Source organism: Drosophila erecta, unplaced genomic scaffold (assembly GCF_003286155.1).
Source record: "Drosophila erecta strain 14021-0224.00,06,07 unplaced genomic scaffold, DereRS2 tig00000126-arrow-pilon, whole genome shotgun sequence".
Taxonomy (NCBI): Eukaryota; Metazoa; Arthropoda; class Insecta; order Diptera; family Drosophilidae; genus Drosophila; species Drosophila erecta.
In genome coordinates, this window is record NW_020825209.1 from 14,928,963 (window position 1) to 14,944,886 (window position 15,924).

Below are 15,924 nucleotides of genomic sequence, written 5' to 3' on the forward strand. Positions count from 1 at the left end.
ACGAAAACTTTTGTGTTGCACATTTCGTGCCATGCGGCTGGCCTACTCCTGCCACACCCCCCTTGTTTCCCACCTCATCGCGCCTTACCGCCCCGCACTAGCCCCGTCTCTGTCGCACTCATTTGCTCTTCCTTTTGTGCCGCCTGCCTGCATAACAATGTCCTACATTCCCAACACGTACCATCGACAAGAACAACAACAGCAACTTCGGATGCTATTAAACAAGCGAGCAGAGGGGCGTGGCACCCCGTCCACCGCCTCATTTTCCCAGCCCCATCCGCAGTGCGAGCGAGATAGACTAATGCGAAAGCTGCATACGAAACGTAACGAAAATGCAAAGCCCAAAGTTATTGAGACAGAAGAGTGGCGGAGAAGTGGAAAATCGGGCTTGTCAGACTTGTCGGTGTATATATATACATACATTTACATACATATATATATGTATATATATGGGCATACATATATACACAAGCTATATGCATATGGCCGTATCTGTGCGCCAGTGCATTTACCCACATGCATATGCGGGCCGTGATTAAAGCCAACTTAAAGCGAAACTGCGAAAGGCAAGCGAAAAGTTGGTCAGAGATAGCGCAAAAGGAGCGGCAAGGAAAAGATAAAATATGTGCAAAAGATTCACTGAGGAAAATAAAGTTTCGGACTCGAAAAAACGAAAGCCACACTGATATGAGTTGTATTGTGGACTGGGCACACTTAAATTAAAGAAACTTTATCTTTGGAAGTATTTAGTGCTAATTACTTTCTAAACATACAGCTTTGAACATTTTACCATTTATTTGGCTTTTCTACTGTTCGCTAACTTCTCTAATTTTTAGATCTCCACTCTTCACCGCTTTTCAAGTGCTGATTTTAAAGGAACTATTATTGAAAAACATAATACTATTGCAGCATTTCCTTCATTGTGCTAGCAAAGACATTCTCTATCCATCTGCAAGGTAACTGCATAATGTAAGCACACACCGCCATTTCACCCCTTGCCAATCCCCATTGTTTGATGTACGGTCTAGTACAGTTAAGTAGTTACTGTATACGATGGGGCCAGCACAAACATTTCCGGGCTGCTTTCGTTTTCAAGACAAAGCCAAAAGTCGAACTTCTTGTGGGCCAAAAGGGGTTGAGTTGGGGCTTCTCCGCCGTCATCGCCAGCTCTGAATCTCGGTCACGGGGCGAAAATCAGGGATGGCTTCTGTGCTGGGCGACATAAATTGACGGAGTTCTATGTATGAAAGGGCATGCCATTAAATAAATATTGTGTAATGTGCCGTCTGTCTCCCTTTGCGAGTTTGCCGAACACTTCCCATCGCTGGGCTCCGAACTATGTAATTAAATTTGGTGTTTTTACTTGTCTGATTTAGTTAGTTTCACCAATTTACATATGGGCCCGGACCTGAGAAGCGGCCCCATTCGAGCGACCCTTTCACGCGGTTTTGCCGGGTTTTGCCGGGGTTTGTTGGGTTTTTCATTTGGACTTTGTAAAAAGCCACTTGCAGAAGGTAATGAAGACGATTTTCGAGTTGAGAGTTTCGTTGGGTGAACTACTTAAAGTGAAAACAGCAGCCAGTGCATAGAATGTTGATGGTAATAAAGCGTGTATAAACCCCATTTTTATCACGTTCTTAATTCATTTTATATTTGAGTTGTTTCATATGTTGGTAATACCAAATGCTCGTTGATTTGGAATATTAAATTTATTACAACTAAGGCACTTGTCCTAAAGCAACTATTGACAGCACTCTATCCATCCATTGGCATTTTGTACAACTATTAGCTTTCCTCTCCTTTAAGTGTGCACGTTGGTTATTCTATTTTTAGCTAGACAATTTTTCATCTTCATTCAAGTACTTTAACTAAGTTAGTGCATCGTTATGTACTCTCCTCTTTAGCCACCCATTTTCCTCGCTATTCATCGTCATCACGAGGCACGCTTATTCTCACTTATCGAAGCATACTTATGGGCGCAGGCGAAGCTTAAGTGCAACATTGTTGCTGCACGCTTGCACGGAGAAAAGTTATACTGTTTCTTAAAACAAACTGGATACTGCAGATAGTTGTGAAATATATGGGGCGTTAGCGCTGTCACTTGCTATATTTTGCCAATATTTAGAAGAGATTTTTATTTTCAACTGAAATTCGAATATATATTATTTATGAAAATAAATCCACACTCACTACTTTGTTGCACCTGATTCTGTGGCAATAAATTCGCTTGTATTCGTTAAATTGTGATGCTTGACCTTAATATCTCTTCTGACGGTCTAAAATTGAGAGCTGACTTATTTTCAAGTGTACCCCGGCTGGTGTTGTTGCTTGGCGAGTGTAAAAATAGTGTTTTTGTTGTTTTCTGTGCGCTGCCTCATTGCATTTTCGTTTTTGGGGGCATTCGCTTGATTATGTATATTTACCCTAACACATGGAGCCAGGATGGAGAAGGGGTCGCGGGTAGTCGGCCTGTAATTGCTATTTACACTGGCGTACTGGCACACACACACACACGAAAGATACTCACTCACACATAGAGCGAAGATCCTGGCGCAGCCACATACACACGAACCCATGCACAATTATGTTTGTGTGCCTGATTTGATGGCGATAGCAGGCCAGGCCAGAAACCAAATCAAAGCCAACAGCAAACAAATAAATACAAACACAAAGGAAGACACACACACACTCACAAATGCACGAGCACACACATATATGTATGCACCAACACAAAGAAGGCGAGAGAGAGCTGGCCGTGTGCATGTATGTATGCACAAATTTTGCAATGGTTTAATGCGCGACCTAAAGACCATTTAAACTAGGACAAATGAGGCCAGGCGCAGGACCCGAAAACCTAAAACCCAAAACCCAAAACCCAGAACCAACAATCCAAAGCCCAAATCCGTAGCTGAAACTCAAATCACAATGGAAGGATATGTCGAGACGACAATAAAGGAAGTCACTTTTGTTTTCAGCCCGCATTATTCGCCATTATGCAGTGTGCTCCAGTATGGATTTTTACCAGGCTTATATCAAAAAAAGATAGCGACAAATATGCGACACTTTCGTACATGTTCCTTCTCCCCGAATATACTGCCATCTGATTTTTAGTACTGCGATGTTGTTTCCTTTTTCCTGCTCGTAAATTAGGTCAAGCGTGAAATGACAATAACTAAAATGAAATCTATCAAAAGCGGACCAGCTATTGGCTACCGAAAGTGCTGGAAAAACCGAAGCTGTAAGTGGAGTATTTGAAGCTTCCTGTTCCTAAGATATATTGAATATGTTATTCTACGCTCGCCTTGTAGGTTTCCAAAATGAAATGCATTTATTCTTATAGGCAAAATATGAGTATTTATTGTATATGTTCCTATTGTAGATACCAAATTCAGGGTAAATTATACAATTTTGTTCAAATAAATTATCGCTACGCATGTATACCCTTGACTACCCTGTACCGGAAAAGTTTGATTATGATTCTGACAATTTCTCTTCTGCTTGAATGACCAATTGAGGATGCTGGCTCCGAGTAAATTTATTTCATTTTAATTTATTTATAATATTTTTCATCAATTTAGTTGTTCGGGCTTTTTCATACTTTATTTTATTTGGGCTGCAGTCTTTGTTGTTCATTTCGTGTGTGTCTGAGTTTTTACTGGCATGACAATTTTCAGTTTATGGACATGATTTCCTCTGCGCTGTTTCTGCTTATATAAATAAATAAAGAGATGCAAAAACAAAATTGAAATGAAATTTCATATGTCATTATATTGCACAATTATTCCAATTGTTTTTTTGCTTTCAACTTTGCGCTCCCTGAATTTTTTTTTTTTTTTACTCTATCGACCGTTTTTTGTCATTTCTGCATATTAAATGCGAAAGCGCCACCATTTGCATTAATTTTTTGTGGCCATTTTGATGTTTTTCCTCCATTTTGATGATTTAATATGGCAAAATGTGCGGAACCAATTTGGAAACATACACATGTACTATATGCATGGAAATAAAAACGAAGAGGGGAGAAATCCCCTGACAATAATTATTTGTGATGGAGGAAGCCAAGTGGCCATTTCTTTGCGAAATTCTGAATAATTTTACGATTGAGCATCAATGGATGTGACAGCGTTGTTTTTAATTTTACCAAATTGAACAAATAAAATGAAAATATGTTTAAGACTTGATGGGCAATTATTTTGCCTTGGGAGAGGATTTGTGCAATTGTGTTTTAAATAATGTATGAATTATACCGAAAGCCATTACATAGTTTTTATTTAGGTAAGTATTTAGCTGTGGAAACATATTCATAAATAAAATGTCAAATGGCTTTTTATTCATAAACACGCATTTTCAAACCCATTTTTTTTTTGCGGTATGATGGTTTTTTGTAAGTCTCCTAATGGACAATTACTACTTATTTATCCAAATATATAAAAATTTAGCTTTGACCAAAGTAATAAATCTAATAAAATTTGTTAGAATGCTTTAAATTTGTTTTAAAAAATAAAAAATAAATCCCCTATGGCATTGCAAACATAAAAGAACTTGTGTAATTCGCAGTAAAAGTCGAAACGCTCGTATATCAAAGGCCTAAAGCCCTCTTAAGTTAGCCAAAGAACGATCTGGCCAATAGGATGGACCAAAGGGGATTGCTATGCATCAAAATTATTAATAGACCGTCAGATGAAGACCGTTGAGATCGGGAGATGTTTTTCCCGCTGCGGTTCGCTGGATTCTCAATGAGCGATGGCCTGGCAAAGATGCCGAAAGACATGAACAAATCATCAAATCAACTCGGCATTTATTTTAAAAATATTGTAACTTTTCCCATTTCGCTTGAATGTTTTTTGATTTTGTTTATGTTTGTCTAGCGACGGCAGCTGACGGCAGAGTTTGTTTACAAACTTGCTTGAATTACAACAAAGAAAGGGCTATATGCGGATCGGATATAAAGATTTTTACTATTAAGCAATAAAATAATTAAGAAAATACATTAGAAAACATTACAAATTTTGCAATATAATTAAAATATGTATATTTTTATTAAATTAAATAAACAAACTAAAAAAGCCACTGCAATGATATATATTTATAATATTATTTATGATACATGATCAATAGATTTAAATTCAAATTATTTGTGTCTGCAAAATATACACTATAACAATAATGTTATTGAACAAGCTATAAGGAATTTCCAATAAAAATGTTTGCGTTCCAATATGGGGCATTTATTTAAACCCAAGGAAAAAATTTTGTACGATGAGCCAATGCTTTTTTAGAAATATTTTTGGCATATTAATTATTCATTTGCTATTATTGAACAATTGATAAACAATTGGCTTTTCGCACTTCATCACTGTGATGGAATTTTATTATTTGAATACATATGCCATGGCTAAGCAGAGAAAACATAAAGTTTTCTCAATATTTATTTGTTTAAAATATTCTTTGATTTCCCGGTGAAATAGGTCATTCAGATCAGCGCGTATATCCAAAAAGCGGAAGTGTTCGGCCAGCAAATTGGCCACAAATCAGCGGACTAAGCTCATAAAAAACACAAGAAAAATACACAAAAAATAATGGGTGCTAAGCACTGATGTACAATTTGCAATATCTGCATATAGAATACGTACATGGAGGAATATTTAGATTCACACACCTTGAGCCACTCACTAAGCCTCAAAGGCAGCCGATTTGGCTGCCTAGCATTTTTGTCCGGTTTCCCAGCAAATCCGGTGTTTTCTGCGTATGCTGCGTTGGTTTTTCCTTCGATTTTCACTGGCGTTTGGGGGATATTTCACTTGTCCAAAGTACAATACCCTGTGGCCGCTGTATATCTGGTTTTTCTATGCACACGCACTGCATATTGCCACTTTTGTCGACTTTCTTTTAGCTTTACTTTGCAGTTGGACTTTCATTTGATTTTTGCGGCAGGCTCACACACAACACCGCACGTTGTTGTTCTCGCTGCTGTTTAGGGTTGTTTTTCGTTACATTTTATTTGATATATATTTTGTTTTTATTTTGCATTTTTATATATAAAGAGAGAGCACGTTAAAAAAATTTGCAAAAAAAATTCAATCGCTTGCACGCGTTGTCAGTTTGAAAAAATATAAGAAACAATATTATGGGGAACGCCGCCAAACGCACGTGTGTGTGTGCGTGCGTGTTCGGTTGAGCGTTTCTTTGTGTGTGTGTGTGTCCGAGCTGGTGTGTGTGCGTGCCAAGCACTAAGTGGGAATACTGCTCCAGCTTCCGTTTCCGCTTTGCACTGCACTTCCGTTCAGCTCCGTTCGTTCCGTTCCGTTCGGCGCTTCGATCTCGACACGACTCGACTTTTCTTCACGATTTCCATGTTTCAGTTTCAGTTCTGCTCTGCCCGCAGCCGACGTCGCTATCGCGGTCGGCAGAGACGCCAGCTGTGGCGCTGGCAGCGGGAGAGTTACCGTCGTCGCTGCGGAGTTGCAACTTCTGGAGAGATTCGGTTCTCTCCAAAACTGCATTGGCTACGAACTTTGTCTAAACCTAGTGGCAGTTTTCGAAATTATATTCTAGCTGTTTTCTTAATTCCGCATATTGAACCGTATCCTTTATTTTATGATCAGGACTTTTTAGAATATTTTGCAGCATTTCATGAGTCATGTTTAACGTTACTTTAAGTAGGTAAATTTTTGTGACGCCCCCTATTTTAAATGGTTTTAAGTCCCACAATCTTAGTTTCCAAAACAGTACGTAATTAAAAAAAAAAAAACAAAATGTTAGAACTTTTTTATTTAGTATTCTTCGTTTAAGTAAAAAAAAACCCTTTTGTTAACAAAGTTTTTGCTCTGAATCTTTTACTGCCCGCAGAGTTACAGTATGCACACCTTTAAAAATGGCAAAATGTTTTATACAAATCACTGCTCACCATGAGTTTTTCTGTTCAAATTATCACAATCGTATTTCACAAAAAAAAGATCTTGTTTAAAATCCTTAAAATTAATGAAAAAAAAACTTATTTGAAATCATTTTGTACCACACACTTTGAACTCAATTTGCCAGCAGACCAAATCCACTGGAAATTAAACTTTTCTTAAGGAAAACCATTATGACCACCTCAAAAAGAATTTTCCTAAATAATTATTAATTATTCCTAAAAACTCTTGAAATGGCCCAAATCATTGTAACAAATTGTATAATTTGAAAGTAGCAAAATCGTATTCATAATTTGCATTGCCTGACAAAATTAACCGGGAAACGCCAAGGAACCCCAAAAACTAGTAATCCCAATTGTAGTTCTTCGAATCCTTCACACACACACACACTGGCTCACACACACGCGGTGCAATAACGGTGTTGCGGCTGCCAAAAAAAAGCCGCAAGAAGAGAGTAATGGAGAATTTGAATGAATGTGGATATGGATGTGTGGCAGGTGGAGAATATGGGAATGTGGGAAGACCAAATTAAAACGCAGACCCGTGAACGTGTGCGAACACGCGGAAAAAACAAATGCAATCTGTTTTTGCTGCAGGGAAATTCGGAAAAACGAAATTCAGCTGAAAAGCCGACGGCGACGCCGACGACGGCAGCGCAGCCGAAGCGCCGGCCGAAGTTGAGCCGAAGTCTTCGGCAGACAGACAATTGCGGTAAGCGTGCGTAAGCGGGAGCGGAAGGGCAAGCTGCTCGGCAGGAACACGAAGTGACGCGAAGTCACTTCGTGCCACTCTGCCGACGTCGCTGCCGCGCTCTCTCCTGCGAGGGAGCAGAGCTTTCCGAAGAGTCGGTGCTGGAGAGATGGACGAGCTCCTGCTGCAGCTGTTTGTCTTCCTGTTGTGCGCTTGCTGCATTGCCATCAGTAATTGACAAATTGCCTACATTGAAGCGCTAATTTTTCAGCAAGAGAACGAAGTGGGGCAGAGGGGGAGTGGGCATGGAGAAAGGAGAAAGTTAGAACCAATACAACAAATATATTTAGAAAAATCAGTTTCACTGACTTGACTTTGAATCACAATGCAGTTTCCTAAATATATTCGTTTTGGCAAAGCATTAAGCGATATAAAACCACAACAAAAGCAGATCAAAACTATATTTGAAGCCCTTTAAAAAGTTTGAAGTCCGTAGGAGTTCTAAACATTTGAAAACATGACTACCAATTGTATTATATTGGTTTAAAAGAAACCTGTATATAAATAAAAGTAAGAACAACAACATACAACAAAAAAGTTAAATAAATAAATAAATATAAAAATACCAAATTGGATTATTTTCCATTTTATAAACATAAGTTAAATTAAATTTAATATCAGAAGAAATGTCAGTTTAATATAAAAGTAAACCGTAATATGAAATTATTTAATTTGAAGTCTTAACATTAAATCTTTTAGTTTGTATTTATATATTTTGAATCCGTATCTGGCTGCTTGCATTCGTGTATTTCGTGCAAAATTCAAATACGAAGGATGTGCAACAGAACCTAAAAAGCTGCCTGCTAACATTTTGTCCTGTCACATTTTGCCCCAGTTAACATTTAGCGCCTAACAGAGATCGCTCCCAACTGCAGCGCTGTTAGCGCCGGCAGCGCAGTCGACGTCGCCAGCGACGCTGGCCGAAAAAAACGCGTTTTTGTGTCTGTGCAGAAGGCATTCACACCGAAAAGTTTTCGCCGCTTTTCCGTCGCTTTTCGTGCTGCACGTGCTTTTCACGTTTTCAAGCGAGCATCCCCTCTCTCGCCTTCCCACACTCCCCGCCGCACTCCTGGTCACTCTTTCGCCCTTTGTGGGGTTTTTGGCCTGCCGGTTTTGCCTTTTTGCGGTTAACAAAAATATTGCATATTAATGTGGGCACATTCATGGAAAATATTTTAAATGTAAGCTAATAAATACAACAAATCCTCTCAATCTGTTAGGTTCAAAAAAACCAAGGGTTATTGAAAAAGTAAATGGAAACTATATTATGTTGTATTTCTTATATCAAGCCTTGGCAGTTTATACTTTAACTTTACAAAATTTGTTTTTAATTATAGCCATTATTTTTAATGTATCCGAGCAAGCTGTATTTAATTAGACAGAAAATTAATGTATAAGTTTATTATCGGCAAGTTCCAAATGAAAATCGAAATTTCCATTTGCATATTAAGAAATCCCTTAAGGAAGGACCTAGTCTTAACAACATTTATTAGATATTTAAATCGATGTGCAACAAAACGTATTTGTTCACCTCTTGAGTTAAAATTAATTAAATATCTTAGCTACTCAAGAAACTTCAACTGAGGCACCGAAAAAAAAATGTAAAAAATTTAGGAAATTCCCGAAATTATTTTGAATAGGATTTAAAAAATGCAGCAACAAATTCAAGAGAGTTTCTCCCACAAACACATGCACACACACACACCTGAACATTTACAAAAAACACAAAAGGCATTTCTGGCTGTTGTTTCTGCTTTATTTAGGTGATGCAATCGAATGCCGCATTTCACCCACACACACACACACTCACACACACACAACCACACAAGCACTCTAAAATGTTTTTGTTGTTTACTGTTACGCGAAGTTTTCCACTTTTCTTTTTGTGTTGATTTTAGCACGAATTTTCGAGGTGAAAAGCGGCGCGTGTTAATGCACCACTTCCTGTTGGGCTACTGTACCGTTATTATTTTGTGTGGCATGCCGGCAAAAGAACGGCACTTCTCTCGCACACGCTCTCTCTCTGTCCCTCTCTCTGCCTCTCCGTTTACGATTTTCCGATTTAGCCGCTCGCAGTTCGCTCAGCAGAGCCGCATTTTCGCCGACGTGCAGCCGGAAAACTGCAATGTGCAAAACTCCGGGCATGCGATTTGAAAATTGTGTCGTCAGCTTGACACAATTTTCCAGAAAATGCGCCTGGAATGGAGCGGGGGATAGCCAGCCGAAAACCAGTAACAAAAACGGGAGCAATGATATAGGGGTTATTTGCGGGTAATCGGTGCTAAGGGGGTATAGCTTTGCAGCGGCGCATTACGTGTTTCGGGAGCTTCGGGTATCGGGAATCGGGAATCGGGATTCGGAATTCGGGATTTGGGACTCGGTTCTGCTATTGTTGATGTAGGTCTGGATTTTCAGGACACGTGTCCCCGGCGGTACTGCGTTGGGTGGTCCTGCGGTGGGTGGGCTTTATAATTGGCCGATTTTCGGCTTATCTCGAAACTTTTTAATTTTATTTGAAAATTCTATACAATTACATTAGATGCAGGTATTGCTTCATGGCAAGCAAAATAATTTAATCTGTCCCCACTATACTACATATGTATGTGTACGTGTGGGTGCGTGTGTGTTTGTGTGTGCGTGTGTGTGTGTAACTCTGGCTGTACGCGTTTGGGTGTGTGTGCGTGTGAGTTCAATAGCATTTTGGACTGGCAAATAAAAAACAAATAAAACCAAAAGTTTGCAGCTGCAGTGCAGTGAGAGAGAGAAAATGCCTCGGCGAAAGGGAGAGAGCAAGGCGGAAGTGAGACAGATAGCTTAACAGGCTGTTAACGTTTCGTGAGATTAAAGGAAAAGCTTTTAAGAGCCAATATTAATGACCAAGAGACTTTAAATCGCCCTGCAAAGTGATCGTTTGCTCCTAGGCGATCTGAAAACTAAAAGCTCAGTTTCATATTGTAGCCAAGACAACGCTAATTTTATGTCTCTACTTATACATATGTATACATACGTAGATATATATATACCTTATAGGTTCGGAATCACATTCGGCAATAATTATTTCTCTATATGCAGTTTTCACTCAATGACAAGTGATTTGATTCACTCAATATAAATAGAATCCACTCGACGATGTCCACTTTGTGGTGATCTATCGTTTAGGATCCACAACTCGGATAAGATTAGTAATCGGAAACGTTTCTGCTTAGCAGTTGGCATCATAAACCGTGTAATCGAGTACATTTTAATTTGATAAGCCTGAGTAAGCGCAATAAACTGACTTTGTTTGACCGAATATGTATAACTAAGAAGATAAAGTCTTAAATGGACGGGGTTGATGAGTGGAGGACTTATACTAAATTGTGGTAATTAAAATATCTGCACGTTAACATAATAATTTGGACATGATTATGTGAAAAGAATGTTGCGGTGTAACCTATAAAGCATACTTCTTCTTGAATATGCAATCGCTGTAGTAGAGTGCCTCGAATACCAGATACATGTTAGTCAGCTAAACAACAAGAAATAAATACGTTAAATAGTTCTAGATTGTACTAGGTGGTATGGTAAAATGTAAGAACATTAGCTGTAAAAATTAGGAAATACATCTTTATTTAAATACTTCACTTAACGCCATTAAATTATTTTATTTTTTATTAACGCAAATTTTGTCACAGTTGTATTTTTATTTTTTTGTTTCTCAGGGAATCGATTTTCTCCACTATCAGATACCTGTAACTCAAGGAAATGGATGAAAGATACCTGTAACTTCAGGAAGTGGGGAAAAGATTAGGAATTGCAAGCAGATGAGATTGCACATGAGATCCGAGGCAGTTTCATTTATTGAAATCGGACGGACAGAAGGACACAGCGAGATATACGAATACTATATATGTATATACTTCGGAAACGCTGCCTTCAACCTGTTACATACTTTTCATATTTGTATTATTTTCATATATCGATAACTCGTATTAGGTAATCAACAATTAACATACCTTCTTAATAAAGTTTTAACAAAGTTTTTAATTCTTTTATAACGCCAGGCAATCTCTACTCTTCTCATTTATATCCTTTTGCAAAGCCCCCAAACATCTTTAACAAGAAATATAAATCTCATAAATTACTGGTGGGATTGGTAAACTTTATTTACTCACCAGCTTATGTTTCATCACCGCCATTGTGCTTGTTTTTTCTTATATTTTATAAACGCAACAATTAAAATGATAGACGAAGCACAGTATGTCGATTGTGGCAACTGTCAACTTGCACATGAATGAAGTCCTGGCAAAGACGTCTTGCATATTTTGTTTATAAATATTTTCAAAGCCAAACTGCCCATTTCAATCGTTCCATAACCTCTACACATACGATGATGAGCCTTGTTGATTTGTATCCCATTTGTCCCTATGAATTAATTGCCTTGATCGATTGGAAATATTTCCTTTTCTGAGTTGCAAGCCACTGTCTAAAATCATAAATTAACATACACCCGTTATGAATATAGGCTCTTAAAAGTTTAAAATTCTATAATTCTGACCGAAACTGGTTTTAAATAAATACTAATGTGTGGCAGATCTCCATAATCGGCAAGTCCAGAAACTTGGGGCCAACCACTGGGTAAAAAGTGCGATAGATTCAGGCGACGCCTTGGAAGTGGTCTGGAATGTGACGTGGAAATATACCGGCGTACTCCTTCACTACGATCTCCATATATATGGGCTCCGTATGATCGTTGGTCAGGACGCGCAAATCGTGATCGCTGAGTCGCATGTAGTTTTTACTGGATAACATGAAGTCGAGAGGATCGTGCGACTTGTGCAGTTCTCGGACCTTCATGATGGAGCTCCTGGTGATATCTAGTCGTCGGTTGAGTACAGTCATCACCACGTGAATGGGGCAGGGCAGATCTCTGCTGACCAACCATAGAGCGAGGCTGTCCTCGTCTTCCAGACGAGGACCACCGAACCGCAACTTCCTGCCCTCAACGCTACTCAGCCGAATCCTGCAGATCATCACGAGCAGCGGCAAATGAGCGTCGAAATGGGCATAGGGTTCTGGTAAATCGGTGTTCCGGGTGGGCATGAATCTGACCGCGGGCAGGGTGCAGGGCTTATTCCGCACACCCCCGTAGCCCAGCACGGACATGCACTCAGTCTTGCCCGGCTGGAAGGCCCTGGGACTGAAGATCATTAGGACCTGTTCGCCCTCGAAGATCTCACGCAGCTCCTTTCCCGGCTCATCCAAATGCCGGGATACGAAGTGTCCCAATAGAGTGTCGTTCAGCACAGCCGGGCATTCGTCGTGGTTCAAAGGACACGCATGCGGCATCGAATTGGCCAAGACCGGCTTGAAGGCAATCCTCTTTTTCCGGAAGCGCTGGCGATACTCCTTATCCGACATGGCCTGCAGCCACCGCAACTGGCCTATTCGCAACTCTATGTCCTGCATCCTCTCGGCGCGACTCAGCTTGTCGAACTCGCTCACAAAGTACCGTGTCCTCTCCAGGGATTCGTCGGAGTCCTTGAACAGCGGCACACCCGAACAGCCCGCGTCCACGCGATCTATGGGCTGGTACTTCAGTTTCTCGGCCCGACTATAAAGACCGCCGATCCGTAGGTCCTGGTGGTGCTGGCCCCTGTTAAAATTGGAATTCTTCCACGCCTCCGTGAAGGTATCGTTGGAACGCAGCGGCTCCATTGTCTCGAAATCGGATTCAGCCACCGGTCTGTTAGACTTCTTCAAACACGATTTCTTTCGCTCCTCTAAGCGTTTCCCGGATACTTCCACAGACGAGCTCTCCACTGCATTAGGGGCATGTGCAACCCCAAAGACTTCCAAGGGCTTGGGTGTAAAGCCTCCATGTAATCGGAAGGTGTTCCCTTGATTACATCGATTCGATTTACCTTCTGGCCTACAAGTCACCCAACGTGAAAATAAAGACAACTTCGATCCGTTGAACGTGGTATTCCTAGTTTTCTTATTAGATCTAAATGATTTCGGCTCACCCAAGCCCCCAAAATCAGTATCCCATCTTGGTCTGGTTATTTCACTGCAGCTATGGAGTTCACGATTTTCGGGGCTTGGCGATTTCTTTTTGCCCCTACTTGGTTTTCCAAGAGTTTTGCTTGAACTACTAGCTGGAAATTTACCCCATTTATAAGGCTTCGTGGGATAGTGCACTGGTAATCGAACAGACTCTTCGGATGATATCTCAGCAATTGGATTTCGGATTGCTATTTTATGAGGCTTAAAATGCGAACGGCGGGAACTAACTGATGGCTCCTTACTGGTATATTCCCATGAAGATCGGCTCTGAAACTTGGGCGAATGCTGGTATAGCTCCATCCTTGAATATTGACTTCCATGTTCATCATCAAGTAAAGCTTCTGTTTCGTCATCTAGGTCAGTTTCAACTGGCTTGTGTTCCACGGGCTTCCGTTTTGTGGGTTTTCCTGAAAACAAAATCGATTTGGAGGTATTTTCTAGGGTGTTTCTTCTTTTGGGTGGATGATAATCAGCTCTATTCGATAGATTTCTTTCAGCCACCCATTCAGTTTCCTTAGTCAACCGCTCATCCAGTCCTTCAGTGCCAGCTCGATAGCCGCCCATGACTCTTCCCTCCAGTTCTTCATTTTTCTGGCATTCCATAGAGAAAAGCTCCAAGGAAGTGAGCGGAATTCCCAGGCACTCGAAATAAAGACTGCGCCGATAGAGATCCACAAAGCCTATGCCTGGATGAGTGGTATCCTCAGAAGATTGCGACATTTCCTCCTCGCTTTGGAAATTTCGAGCGATCTCCCCACCCACCTCTCGCTCTGGCTTAGCTTCGATCAAAGGAGGCGCTGGAAGGCAGAGGTGGGCCTCGATTTCGTGAACCAACTTCAAGTATCCATTGGCAAGGTTTTTCAGAACTCCCAGCTCTGGGTAATATAGACAAAATATACTAGAATTAGGCATACATTCGAAGGATGTAGAACATACTCTGCGGTGGCTTTGCAGAGTGTCCAGGATCCATGTCCGCACCGCCATCATCCTCCTTCTCCTCGGCATCCTGACCCTTCTCTAATTGGGAATTTTGAGCTCCCTGGCGATTCTGCTTTTTTTCGATACGAGCGTGGGTATTTTTCTCGGAGTAGCAGAACTTCTTGCCCATTTCATTTAAACTAATTTATAAACTTTATGAAAACTTGAAATTTTACCAGACTTTCACCGAGATCCAGCAAAAAAATTGCTTGCCATCTGATGGATTAAACAAACGAGCTACGATTGAAATGTTGTGCTGTCAATAAATATCGAATGGAAATTCGGTAATAGTTTCAAAGAATTTTCCCAACCATCTGAATGGGCTTTCTACCGAAGGCTCTTACTTTAAACTATATGCATATATACCACGAAACATTTTAATACTTCTGGAATTTTTCTCGCGGAAGATAAATTTTCAGTGACCGAACTGCGTGGATCAGCACACAACGTTAATTTTGAGCGTTTCTTAAGTATCTCTTTCAAATGTATATATAATATATCTACGTTGCGACGAACTTGCCAAGACGAAGATATATATAGTATAAAAGTATGTATGACAAGGCAAGAGTTCAAAGTGTGTAAGGATCAGAGTGAATCAGTAAGGATCAGACAAAGGTGCAATCGCAATTGGGTATTATTGAAATCTGATTTAGTTCCAAGAATGAAGCATTCGATTCTCTGAATACCAAAAATCAGTTTTTCCACTCGCTTGGCCAAAAATTTCGGTGGCTACTACAGGTGGTTGGTATTTCTCAATGAATCACTCATCCGGCTCAGATTAAGACCTGCCGAAGTTGCCGAGCCGTATAAACTTTACGGCAGTCGAGGGTCTCGAGAGCTCTTTCCTTATCAAGGAACAGGTGTTCCAAAAAAGAGCCGATCGCGATTTTATTGTGCCAGCTGCTCTGGGGCAATTCAACCTACGATAAGCCCAAGATACAAGCTCAGGTGTCTGCACAGGTGCAGTTCCTGTGAGGTTTGAAAGTAAGCATAGCTGTGCACCTTTGCTAAGAGCATGTGTAAAAATGATTAAGTAAAATAAACTTAATTGGCAATAGGCACAACTACCACAAGCTACAGATAAATTCGGTACAATAGGTGCAATACGACGTTGCCTATCAACTACGAACATTGTCTGCAAGCAATTAACTATCTGAGTTTAACAGCCCTTGACTATGGAGTGAGGTTTTCAAGGGACTTGGCTCCAGAATTGACCTTTAATATCTAATCGTTTTCC

The 15,924-nt window shown here is 40.2% G+C and overlaps 1 protein-coding gene across 1 annotated transcript; it reads right to left on the bottom strand.

The window, feature by feature from the left end:
* Nucleotides 1-12,298: 12,298 nt before the first annotated feature.
* On the bottom strand, nt 12,299-14,817 carry LOC6549738. Its single transcript, XM_026981996.1, has 2 exons — nt 14,688-14,817; nt 12,299-14,584 (listed from the first exon to the last, which is right to left on the bottom strand). The coding sequence occupies exons 1-2, from the start codon at nt 14,815-14,817 to the stop codon at nt 12,300-12,302; spliced, it is 2,415 nt and encodes an 804-aa protein (XP_026837797.1). The 3' UTR covers nt 12,299.
* Nucleotides 14,818-15,924: the final 1,107 nt, after the last annotated feature.

Coding starts and splice junctions, on each gene's coding strand:
- LOC6549738 (XM_026981996.1), bottom strand. CDS start 14,817: ATGGGCAAGAAGTTCTGCTACTCCGAGAAAAATACCCACGCTCGTATC. Junction 14,585..14,687: donor GGAGAAGGAGGATGATGGCG/GTGCGGACATGG, acceptor TATATTACCCAG/AGCTGGGAGTTCTGAAAAAC.